This window comes from Callorhinus ursinus, unplaced genomic scaffold (genome assembly GCF_003265705.2).
Source record: "Callorhinus ursinus isolate GAN/ISIS: 27379988/994484 unplaced genomic scaffold, GSC_fseal_2.0 scaffold2, whole genome shotgun sequence".
Taxonomy (NCBI): Eukaryota; Metazoa; Chordata; class Mammalia; order Carnivora; family Otariidae; genus Callorhinus; species Callorhinus ursinus.
In genome coordinates this window covers 42,349,403-42,362,594 of record NW_027397064.1, presented here as the reverse complement: position 1 = coordinate 42,362,594, position 13,192 = coordinate 42,349,403, and the positions used below count along the sequence as shown (strand labels likewise).

General features: G+C 36.6%; 1 protein-coding gene across 4 annotated transcripts in view; it reads right to left on the bottom strand.

The window, feature by feature from the left end:
* The window catches only part of HIBCH (3-hydroxyisobutyryl-CoA hydrolase), a 105,195-nt gene that overhangs the window by 8,286 nt on the left and 83,717 nt on the right, over nt 1–13,192 (bottom strand). For 3 of the 4 annotated variants that reach the window (XM_025848622.2, XM_073881279.1, XM_025848628.2), the window contains 3 exons: nt 12,627–12,685; nt 11,838–11,919; nt 85–204 (listed from right to left, as the gene is read on the bottom strand). In XM_025848622.2, coding sequence (XP_025704407.1) covers nt 85–204; nt 11,838–11,919; nt 12,627–12,685 — 261 coding nt within the window. The remainder of the gene's footprint in view (nt 1–84; nt 205–11,837; nt 11,920–12,626; nt 12,686–13,192) is intronic. The other variant, XM_073881284.1, reaches the window with a different exon arrangement.

Genomic DNA, 13,192 nt, shown 5'->3' with positions numbered 1-13,192 from the left:
TTATAGTTTTCTGTATTTTACATGCTCTACAATGAACATCTATTACTTTCATAAAGAGAAAATAAGCATTTTTAAAATTCTTACCATACAAGCTTGACTCAGCCGATATTCCATAGTTAATACTTCTTGCAAGGTCTTTGAAGACCCCTCTATGAGTTGCCTTAGTGTGATCTTTAGGGATGTTGGAGACATTTTACTAATTACCTATGAGAGAAAAAAAAAATTTTTTTTACAAGTTTTAGCCCGAGTTCCTTTATTGTCTAAAACAAACTAGCTGAGTTTTGACATAAATCTTATTTGCTCCTTAAACAGTACTTTCACATGACAGTTTCATAAAAGTGAGATTATGCTGTAGCCTCATCCTGTCAAAGCACCAATGGTTTTCTAATCTCTTTTAATAACAAAACAGATCATCCCACCAGTGGAATAAATGCTGTACCGATAAATTAATAAAATAAATCTCTATTTTGTAGCTGCCTGACATATTATGATCCCAACTAGGTAAGCAAACAGTGATTATGCTTAAGTAAAATTAATACACATCTTACAAACAACTAAGATATCAGAGAACATTTTACCTTATAAAGAAGGTAGAGTAGAAATATAGCTCTTTCCTTCCCATTTTGTGACTATAGAGAAGTGTCTGAACTGAACTATAGACTTTATAAATAAATCTACTTACCTTAAAAGTAAGGAGAGAAAACAATTCACGATACCATGAGGTGGTGTTCTATAGTATTTAAATATTTAATAAAGTAAGAATAACAGGCCTGACTCCTTGGCCACAGTGCCATGCACCCCTTCCTTTTGAATTTAAAGATGCTATTACTAGTGTTCTGACACACATGTATGACTGTGACCAATAGCTGCTGCTAGAGCTCCATTATATGCTATGTAAATCTGATGCTTGCCCTGTTCTTTACCATTGCTATATACAGTTTTCAGGCCTGTTGTTGAGTGATTGCCTCAAAGGTGGAAATTTTACTTTCTGAGTTCAAAGAATTCCTCACATCAAGACTCCAGGTTCCTTGTAGCATCCTCAAGTGTGGCATGCAGATTCAGAGAACAGACTGAATGGATAGGGCATTACCTTACCTAGCAGCTGCTAAAACTTAAATAGATGACAACTGTACAGGAAACATTCAAGGAAGATCACTTCCCTACCTACAGTCACAAAGCTGAAGAAAAGGTGAGAAAGAGAGAAAAGCAATTAAGGCTTTTTATGCATCTGATTCATCTTCATAGGAACTCACCCTTCTGCCCTCAGTACTGTATGCACATGATCTCATTTAATGCCCCTGGAGCAATCCCACTCCATGGTCTCGCCCTTCTGGTTACAGACCATGAGGATGACGGCACCTGCACAGCAGTCTGCATACTGTGTTAGGAGGCCCCTCCTTTCCACAGGCAAGTAGACAAGGGGTCCATTTGCTGACAAAACCACTAGTTTTCTCTAGCAAGAGCAGTGCCCACATGATCACAGGTCAACAGCTGGAAGAACTTCATTCACAATGCTGAAAGGTGTACTTAAAGGATTGACATAGCCACCTTCTATCTTTTCTAGTCTACAAAGTCAATGAAGCTATGATTCCCTTTCCAAAAGGCTGTAGTATATAACACACAATCATGTACCTCAGAACTACCGTTATGGCTAGTTGCCTGTGTCCTCCTTCTTGGTTTGGCACTTTATATATAATCTAGAATTCTCAAAACACAAACTCTGTCTTTGCTATACTTCCTCAGTTGGCTACCAATTAATTTCATTAAAAAGGTCACTTAGGGGCGCCTGGGTGGCTCAGTCGTTAAATGTCTGCCTTTGGCTCAGGTCATGACCCTGGGGCGTTGAGCTCCCTGCAGAGCCTGCTTCTCCCTCTCCCACTCCCCCTGCTTGTGTCTCCTTTCTCGCTCTCTCTCTAATAAATAAATAAATAAAATCTTAAAAAAAAGACCACTTAATAAGAAAATCATCCCACTTACAATTGCACCAAAAATAATAAAATACCTAGGAATAAACTTAACCAAGGAGGTGAAAGACCTGTATGCTGAAAACTATAAAACACTGATGAAAGAAACTGAAGATGACACAAACAAATGGAGAGAGATTCCATGCTCATGGATTAGAAAAACCAATATTGTTAAAATGTCCATACTACCCAAAGCAATCTACAGATTTAATGCAATCCCTATCAAAATACCAACAGCATTTTCCAAAGAAATAGAATAATGTTAAAATTCATATGGACCCGCAAAGACCTCAAATAGCCAAAGCAATCTTGAGAAAAAAGATTGAAGCTTGGAGGTATTACAATCCCAGATTTTAAGATAATACTACAAAGCTGTAGTAATCAAAACAGTATGGTACTGGCACAAAAATAAACAGATCAATGGAACAGAAAGAGACTCTAGAAATAAACCCACACTTATATAGTCAATTAACCTACAAGAAATGAGGCAAGAATATACGATGGGGAAAAGACAGACTCTTTAATAAATGGTGTTGGGAAAACTGGACAGCTGCATGCAAAAGAAAGAAACAGGACCACTTTCTTACAGCAGATAAAAAATAAGCTCAAAATGGACCAAAGACCTAAATGTGATACCTGAAACCATAAAACCCCTAAAAGAAAACATAGGCAGTAATTCTGACACTGACAGTAGAAACATTTTTCTAGATTTGTCTCCTACAGCAAGGGAAACAATAGCAAAAATAAATTAGCAGGACTACACCAAAATAAAAAGCTTTTGCACAGTGAAGGAGACCATCAACAAAATGACAAGGCAACCTACTGAATGGGGGAAGATAACTGCAAATAATATATCCAATAAGGGATTAATATCCAAAATATATAAAGAATTTATACAACTCAACACAAAAACAATCCAATTAAAAAACAGGCAAAAGACACAAACAGACATTTTTCCAAAGAAGACATACACATGGCCAACAAACACATGAAAAGATATTCAACAATCAGCAGTGAAATGCAAATCAAAACCACCATGAGATATCACTGTACACCTGTCAGAATAGCCAGTGTCAAAAAGATAAGAAACAAGTGTTGGCGAGGATGTGAAGAAAAAGGAACCCTCATGCACTGCTGGCAGGAATGCAAACTGGTGTAGCCACTGTGGAAAACATTATGGAGATTCCTCAAAAAATTAAAAATAGAATTGCCATATGATCCAGTAATCCCACTACTAGGTACTTATACCCAAAGAAAACAAAAACACTAATTTGAAAAGATACATGCACCCCTGTTTATTGCAACATTATTTACAATAGCCAAGATACGGAAGCAACCCAAGTGTCCATCAATAGCTGAATGAATAAAAAAGATGTGGTATGTATATACAATGGAATATTACCCAGCTATAAAAAAAAATGAGATCTTGACTTTTGCAACAACATGGATGGACCTCGTGCATATAACGCTAAGTGAAATAAGTCTGAGAAAAGGAAATACCATATGATTTCACTCATGTGGTATATAAGAAAGAAAACAAATGAACAAAGAGAAAAAGAAAAATAAAAAAACAGACTTAAACACAGAGAACTTGTGGTTGTTGGGGGGGGGGGGGGGGGGGGGGGGTGGAGGAATGGATGAAACAGACAGGAAAAAATGGCCATGTAAGGGCTCCAGTTGTTTGTGCTTATGTCACACACACATAAATACACTAGGGAAAAAAAGGGAAGAAAATTTCAATTGAAAAGGAAGGGAAAAATGAAGGGTGGGGAATTGGAGGGGGAGACAAACCATGAGAGACTATGGACTCTGAGAAACAAACTGGGGGTTCTAGAGGGGAGGGGGATGGGGGATGGGTTAGCCTGGTGATGGGTATTAAAGAGGGCATGTATTGAATGGAGCACTGGGTGTTATATGCAAACAATGAATCATGGAACACTACCTCAAAAACTAATGATGTAATGTATGGCGATTAACATAATAAAATAAAATTTAAAAATAAAAGTAATAATAGAAAAAAAAGCTCCACTGATTCAGACATTTCATGAATTAGTAATTAAAGAGATTTCCTTTTAACAGACACCATATTACAAAAATAGTGCATTGAGAACCCAAGGAAAACTAGTTTCCAAAAATTCTTAGATATACTGGCAATTTAGCACAGAGACTCAGGGTTTGAACTCTACAGTCCAACAACTCAGTGGTAGAATTCCAGCTCTACCACTTCCTACATGATTAATCTTAGTTTCCTCATTTGTAAAATGGAAATTGTATACCACCCACCTCAAAAATGGATAGTGCAAGGTGTCAGAAACCAAGCCAAATAGGGAAGGGAAGGGAAGGGATGGCATATATGTATGGAGCACATTTCCCTTAGCTCTCAGTTAAAGATGTTCACACGTATGTACACTGTACAAATGAGGAAACCAGCCTGATAAGAATTTATCCAAGATCACACAGAGTGGAATCCAAACCCAAGCCTGACAACTCCAAAGCCTACTTCTTTCTACATGCAAGGCTATAAAGGTAATCAATGCCAAAGGCTGACGAAACGTCAAAAATAACAAAGATGGAGAAGACATTATGTCAGGTGGTAGAAAGAAGTTAATAAAAACTTACTTGTGTAATTTTGATGGCAAGGGGGGGAAAGACAAAGTCAGGATGCTGTAGCTTCAGGAAAAACTGTTAAGAGAAGGCTTTTTGTGAGAGTAGGAAAGCTTTTGAAGATAAGGGCAGAAGGAAATGTGCATTTACCCAAGAAGGTAAAATTTTAAAGATAACTGAAAGAGGGAGAGGACTGATGCCAAGTAGTTCCTAAATGAGGCAGGAAAGGATGGAATGAAAGCACAGATGGGGATGTTTCCCTCGGCAAGAAAGTGAGACACATGTTAGAGGAATCAAAAGGATGAATGAAGAAAGTTAAAGGAGCTCATGAATTATAGCCTCATTCATTAAACAGGGAACACAGAGACTCTTCCAGAAAACTGAATAAATGATTAGGACTTGGATCTTCAACTATGTCAGAAATGTGTATGGATACGATCCTGCAACCACACAACCTGGTGAACATATTTCTACTTCCTGGTAAAACATTGGTTAGTGTTATAACTAAATTATCTGACCCTTTAAAAATTAGCTGTCTCATGTATACCAAAGAGCCAACTTTTTTCCTTTATTTGTATCAAATAATTCACATTCTCAATTCAATATTAGTGAGCATCTACTATGCATGAGACACTTCAGAGGAGACAACAGTGAACAGGACATGGTCCTTGCATTCAGAGTGTTATCAGCATTAAATCATTGCCTTTTTGGTAAGAATCCTAGGAACCCTTCTTTTGTTATCAAATCCCAGGGAATTTCCAACAAAAGAAAAATTCAGGATACTCCCTCTGCCCCTCCCCTCAGCATCTTCCTGAATACTCAATAACATACAGTTTAACATGCATTATCCAACAAGCCTATATTGATACAATTAAAAAAACAGTATTCAACAAGCCTATGATACAATTATAATAATTCTACCAAGTAGGCCTCAGGGTTGACTGAAGGGCTAATACAGACAAGCTCCAACTCCTTTTCTGATTTAGGTGATCTTAGAAAATGAGCTTTAGGGGTTTTTTTTCTATATAAAAAAAGGCTGTAATTTATGACATTCTCTAAAAATCTAGGTTCTGTCAGATTTAACTCCAAAAGAAGGAACCCCAACAATTAGGAATTCATGTATATTTAGATCATTTATATTTACTACACTATGAACTGTGATTACTTTTCTGAATAATCTTACATATTTTGTACTTATATCTATAAATCTTTTCCAGAAGTGTTGAGATTGACAATAAACCAATAGAAATACAAAATAACTGAACTAAAGCAAATCAGTCTAACTCATGGTATACTGCAGTTTCACAGAAATATTTTTATTTTTAAATATATTCTTTATCATTCTGAAGAGTCATAATATTAAAGACCAAATAGCACCTTGAAGAAATGGGCACTGGTATTTCTTTTATCTATAGCAAAGGCTTAGAGCCAGTCCAACAATAGTGCTTTTTGCAATCTTAAGACTTTTCCAGTAATTTCTTATAAGCCTTAACAATTTAAATAAAATTCAGAGAAAATGTCTAAAGAATCAAGTACTGCTCTTTTACGATATCCCAAATGCTCCTGATAGTGTTTTAGGGTCACTGATAATCCGTCAGCGGACTGGAAAGCTGTTTTCCTGTTTATATAAATTGATGTATTTTCCCCTTAAGGGAAAATTGTACTCCTTCCCCAAAGACACAATATATACCCATCAACACTGCCATTAAATTACTCTTACTGATAGCAGTGAACAGCACAGTGTAATGGGTACCTTCAGCAAACATAATACCTACTTCTACAGGTCAAACTGTTTTTTTTTTAATATAATTAGGTATGTCATTTTGATTTTTTTAAATAATTAGCTTTACTCAGGTGTAACTTAGATATAAAATCCACTCACTTTAAGTGCAGAGTTCTGTAACTTTTGATAAATATATTTAGTTGTGCAACTACCCCCACAATCAAGATATGGAACATTTCCATCACCCCGAAGAGTTCTCCTTCCCTCAACTCTGCCCGCAGGTAACTGATCTGTTTTCTCCCTATAATTATGTATTCTCTAGAATTTCATAAAAATAAAATCATAAGTAAGTAGTCCTGTGTGTCGTGTCTGCTTTCTTTCACTTGGCACAACGCTCCTGAGATTCATCCATGTTGTTTCATGTAGCGCTAACTCATCCCTTCTTACAGTTGAGCAGTATTCCAGTTTTTGGCCATTATAATAAAGTTACTATGAACGTGTGAGTACAAGCATCTGTGTGGCCATATGTTTACATTTTTCTTGGGTAAATCCCTCGGGGTGGGACTGTTGGGTCTTGCAATAAATGTACATCTAACTTGTAAGAGACTGCCGAACTGCTTTCCTGCCAGCAATGTGTGTTGTAGATGTCCCATATTCTTACCAACATTTGGTGTTGGTACTGTAAATTCTAGCCACTCTAATAGATGCACAGTGACATCTCACTGTGGTTTTAATTTGCATTTTCCTAATGATTAAAGATCTTGAGCATTTTTACATGTGCTTACTGTAAGGCCATTTACACATGTTCTTTGGTGAAGTGTCTAGATTCCCATTTTCTAGGTGCATTGTTTGTATTCTTATTAACTTGTAAGTGTTCTTTATATACAATAAAGTCCTGTTATCAGATACAAGGTTTGCAAATATATTTCTTCCCAAACTGTGGTTTCTTTATTTTCTTCATAATGACTTTCAAAGAAGAAAGGAGTACAATAAACCTTAAGGGGAAAATACATCAATTTATATAAACAGGAAAACAGCTTTCCAGTCCGCTGACGGATTATCAGTGACCCTAAAACACTATCAGGAGCATTTGGGATATCATAAAAGAGCAGTACTTGATTCTTTAGACATTATCTCTGAATTTAATTATAATAAGGATCAATTAATCAATTTTTTTATTTTGCAGTCTTTGCTTTTTGCATTAAAAATCTTGGCTAACCCAAAGTCACAAAGATTTTCTATGTTTTCTTTTTGAAGTGGTACAGCTTTAGCTCCTACATTTAGATGCATAACCCACTCTGAATTGCATATGGTGGGAAGGAGTTCAGAGCATGTTACCTCAAGATATGATACTTTGGCATATAGATTATTTTGAGTTAAAGGCACTGGAGAAACAATATGACCTTCTTTTCCAGAAAATAAAACTCCCATGTGAAAATGCCCTCTGTGTAGCAGCAGGAAGACATTCTTATCACCAGTGACAGGGAACATGGGGCCAAGACATCTATACAAATAAACCTTGTTAAACTAACCCTTATCTTCCCAGTTACTTCTTCACCATTTACTACCACTAGACCAAACTCCTTTCTCTTGTCAATTCTTCTCAAATTTGTCTAAAAGGTACAAAAGCTTCCTGTTCTGGTTATTTGTTCAGATCTTCATTCTCTTGTGCAGGCTCTCATGTACATGTAAATTTTTAATAAAATTTGTATGCTTTTCTCCGGTTAATCTATCTGGCTTATGTCGATTTAATTCTTAGGCTGGGCTGGAGACCCTAAGACAGAGGAGAATTTTCTCCTCCCCTACAAAGAGTCAAGTGCTTTTTTCCTCTTGCATATGGATATCCAATTGTTCCAGGACCATTTGTTGAAAAGACTATCTTTTTCCTACTGTATTATCTTGGGATAATAAGGCTGCTTGGGAGTCCCAGCAGCCTTTACTTTAGTATTAATTTACCCCCCACTTTTTCAGAGGTACAGATCTGTGATTCAACAGTCTTGCACAATTCACAGCGCTCACCATAGCACATACCCTCCCCAATGTCCATCACCCAGCCACCCCATCCCTCCCACCCCCCCACCACTCCAGCAACCCTCAGTTTGTTTCCTGAGATTAAGAAGTCCTCATATCAGTGAGATCATATGATACATGTCTTTCTCTGACTTATTTGGCTTAGCATAATACCCTCTGGTTCCATCCATGTCGTTGCAAATGGCAAGATTTCGTCTTTTGATGGCTGCATAATAGTCCACTGTATATTTATACCACATCTTTTTAATCCATTCATTTGCTGATGGACATCTTGGCTCTAAAAGCAGGGTCTTGAAGAGATATTTGTATACCCATGTTTATAGCAGAATTGTTCACAAAAGCAAAAAGATAGAAGCAACCCAAATTAAATGCCCATCAACGACGGGTGAGCAAAATGTGGTATAAACACACAATGGAATATTCAGCCTTAAAAGGGAATGAAATTCTGGTACATGCTACAACATGTATGAACCTTGAAACATTATGCTAGGTGATAGAAGTCAATCACAATAGGACAAATGCTGTATGATTCCACTTATGTGAGGTATCCAGAGTAGTCAAATTTATAGCAACAGAAAGTAGAACAGTGGCTGCCAGGAACTGGAATAAGGGGGAAATGGGGAGTTGTTATTTAACAGGTATAAAGTTTCACTCAGTTTTGTAAGATGAAAATGTTCTGGAGATTGGTTGTACAACCAGGTGAATATACTCAACAAAACTGAATTATATATTTAAAAATGGTAAAGATGGTAAATTTTACATGTATTTTATCACAATTTAAAACGTGCATACATGCACACAAGAGCACCAGCAAATGGAGACTTTGGTTAAGTTTTCCCTAATGTGAGCTATGCATTGCGACATCTAAATTGCCCATATAACTTACATGGATTGTCTGGCATCATGAACAACCTACACCAAAAGGGGGATTAAAAGCAGATTAGAGGAATTTCAACCACAACCATTAAAAAAAGTATTGAACTTTGAAAGAAAATCTAAGAAAGGACATGAGAAGCCATAAACTAAGGTACTATGAAAATTGCATCAGTTGTAAAGAATTTATGAGTTGTTATTTTTTTATTTGTTATTTTTTTAACCCATGCTATCCTATAGTTATTAGCAGTGAAAACTTTAGAAATCTAAAGAAGGGATAAAAAAAAAGTATGTTTTTATTTAATGATAAGCAAATATGTTGAAAAGATTATGTCCTTCCCCTTGGGCAACTGAGGAAAGGAACCCTTATACACAGAGTAGATGGTTGCAACTTGACCATAAAAAGACTAGATCCTTGGGACCTACAGAAGGAAGACAGGAGTCCCTGAAAGGCCAATAGGGGTTAGGAGCAATCCTAGAAGCTTACTGACACAAGTATTAGAATCTTTTCAAAAATCTGTCCAAACATTTGATCTGCAAACCTTTCACTGAGGCACCAAAAGCTATTTTCTCCTTCAGGGCTGTTTTTTGATGTATGTTTCTGGTTGAGATAATTAAAATGAACCCTGTATCTAAGCTCTATCAGGGAAACCTCAGTGGGGATTTTTTGATCCTCACATCATGTTGTTCCCAGCAGATACTAATATTTTGGAGCCACAATTGAGCTACAGATCAACTGAATAAAAATCAAAACCTGTCCTTCTGAGGAGAGTGCCTACAGTGATCCTAGCCTACAGTGATCCTAGCTGTGATGGGTGGCTTGCCAGGTACCCTCTTCAGGATGCAGAATAAACATAGTGCCAGAGGAATAGAGAGAATATTGAAAGAAAATTGAGTTCTATCCCTCAGTTCTGAGGTAGGCCAGTGGTTTTAAAATAGTACGTCATCTCGCATATCTGTACTGCTTTAAAGTGACATCATACAGGTATGAGGTAATGTGCTGCATGACTATTCTCAAATGAAATTACTAAATTCATACTTAACTGGGCCCTATTGCTCAGGGGGAAAAAAACAGGAATACTAGTTTCTATATTGCTCTGGAAACAAGAGAACCAGTTTAACATCAGAATCCTTGAAATATAAAATGATTATCTAGATTTATGCGAGCATTCCTAAAAGCTGTTAAGACTCACATTAATTTACTATTGTGAATTAAGAAAACATATGACTGGTCTATCTACTCTAATTTATGCCTATCCTTGAAAGTTAATAGAATTCAGGGTGCCTGGGTGGCTCAGTCGTTAAGTGTCTGCCTTCAGCTCAGGTCATGATCCTGGGGTCCTAGGATCGAGCCCTGCATCAGGCTCCCTGCTCAGCGGGGAGCCTGCTTCTCCCTCTCCCACTCCCCCTGCTTGTGTTCCCTGTCTTGCTGTGTCTCTCTCTGTCAAAATAAATAAATAAAATCTTAGAAAAAAAAAAAGAAAGTTAATAGAATTCTAATTACTAAATAAGGCCCTAAGAGACTAATTTGGGATTTCCACCTTAAGAATATAGTTAACAATGGGAGGGGTGCCTGGGTAGCTCAGTCAGTTAAGTGGTTAAGTGTCTGCCTTCTGCTCAGGTCAGGGGGTCCTAGGATGGAGACTCCCCACCCCTTGGGCTGTCAGGCTCCCTGCTCAGTGGGGAGTCTGCTTCTCCCTCTCCCTCTGCCCCTCCCTCCCACCCTGATGTGCAAGAGCAGCTCTCAAATAAATATAATCTTTAAAAAAAGAGAGAGAAACAGACAATATAACAATGGGGAAGTGTTTTCATCTTCACAGGTGAAACTTTAAATTTTTCTAAGTTTTTTGACAACTGAAATGTGACAATTATACCTATAAACTAAAAAATACTATCAGATAAGGACAAGCTATTAACACCTTTTCTATAAAGTAAAAGGAAACACAATTTCTTCTCTCCTTTGTGTAGAAGTCTGAAATATTCCAAGTCTCATACTTATAGTTCCAAGCATGTCAGTACTCGTGTACTCCTTTATACAAAAACAGCTTTGTTTTGCTGTTACAGTTGAGTCACATCATAGAAACATCAAAGTGTGCCTAACACTGAGAAGCACTGCTTAAACCTCAGCTATGGGTACAGATGGGGCCTCTTACCAGTTTAAAAAGGATCATTTTTTTTTTTTTAATTAAACCTACTGCTTAGAAAGACCATATACTGATCTGTTGCATATTCAATTGAATTTATAGATTAATGGCAGAATTGAATTGCAATATATTATAAAAAGACTATACTCCAGTAACCCAACCCTTCTAATAAAAATGTCCTTAAATGCTTCCCCCAGGACAAGGAGGACTCCCAGGAGATGAGGCATGCCTCCTTAAGTCTTTCTCTGTTACAGTCACAGGACCTAAAAACAGCTCAGCTTTGCTGTCAACATCCAGCAGGTAGACAAGGCACTTGGGTTTAGATAAAGGTTTTGTGAAAATGCTTTCTGGGGCTCAACTGAGTAAAGAAAAAAAAAACAAAAAACCTGTGCAGTGGTCTATGTCACCACCACCAGAGTTCTGACACAAGAGGCTTCAAAGAGGCTTCCTTAGCACAAGGATTCACCACACTCAGGACAGAAATGATCCATATATTACCTTCAACTGTTCTAGGGCAAAAGATGAACCATCTTGCTGTAAATTTTCAATTATCTGTTCCAAGGTATTGGCCGAGAACCAACTATAAAAAAGGAAACACATGATTTCACCAATCTGCAAGCGATTTCTTCTTTCCAAAATAGCAATGAATCTAAACACAGGCTTTCCCCAAACTCCATGTCAATAATGAAAACTTTTCCAAGCTTTTTTACAGGATGATGAAATAAAACCTTGCTTCTCTGGGTAAGTGTTTGCAGTCTGCTTTTATTAAGGCAAAATAAAGCCTAAATTTTCTCTTATGCTTTCTTGTATGTATTACATATAAATAAATATCTTAACTGTGAAAAACTGATGCTTCTAAAATGTAGAGATAGTTGTCTTATTTTCCAATAGTTTCTATCCTCCTCTTCTGTTCCTTAAGCCAGTATATCAATCTCTCAAATCACTGCACAAAAAACTTTTGATCAGCTTCATAAGACGTTCATAAAAAAATGACTTTATGAAGATAAAAGATAATTGTTATTTTCTAGCCTCTCTTTCCCATCAAAAAAAAAAAAAGTTTTTTTGCACTAAAATGAATCAGCATGATAGATTATTTCAGTATAATGGACTTATTTCCCCCCTTAAAGGAGTAGGCGAGAAGCTACTTTAAAAAGAAAAAATAAAAGCACTCTGCTATCTGATCTCAAATTCAGTGCATTAAACATAATGTAATTACAATGTTAGCAAATTCAATTTAATATAGTCCTTCCAAAAGAATAGATGTACTGAGACCTCTCTTTAAAGTACCTGTTTATTTTGTCCATGTGTTCCTCAAGTATAAAAGACTTGTCTTGATCAATCTTGGACTGATTAAAAAAGAAAAATCTTGTAATTCACTTGAAGTAACCCAAATCTAAAAATCCTTTAAAATGTCATCCTATTTAATGATACACTTTGTGATAGATTATCACTTTCAGTCAAATTATATCCAACAGTCTTATAAATAGCTACCACATGTTCAAAATTCAGATGGTGTTATTCCAGACTAGTTCTTAAAAGTGCCAAAGGCAAAATATGTTCCGTTATTTTTATTTATATATTATTATATATGCTACATCATTAAAGTATGGCAATGAATTAAGGATTATAAGGGACCTGAGAAGTCATCCTGCCAAAATTTCCATTTGATACAGAAAACTCCGACCACATCTCTGATATCTGTGTAGCACTGACCTCCAGAGAGAGAAAGCAGTAGCTTGAGAAGGAACTCACAGTGCTCAAATAACTATAATTAGGATTTTTTTTTTAATTCTGGGCCAAATCAGTCCTCTCATGTTTATAGTTCTAGTGAATCCTGCTTCCACCTCTTTTCT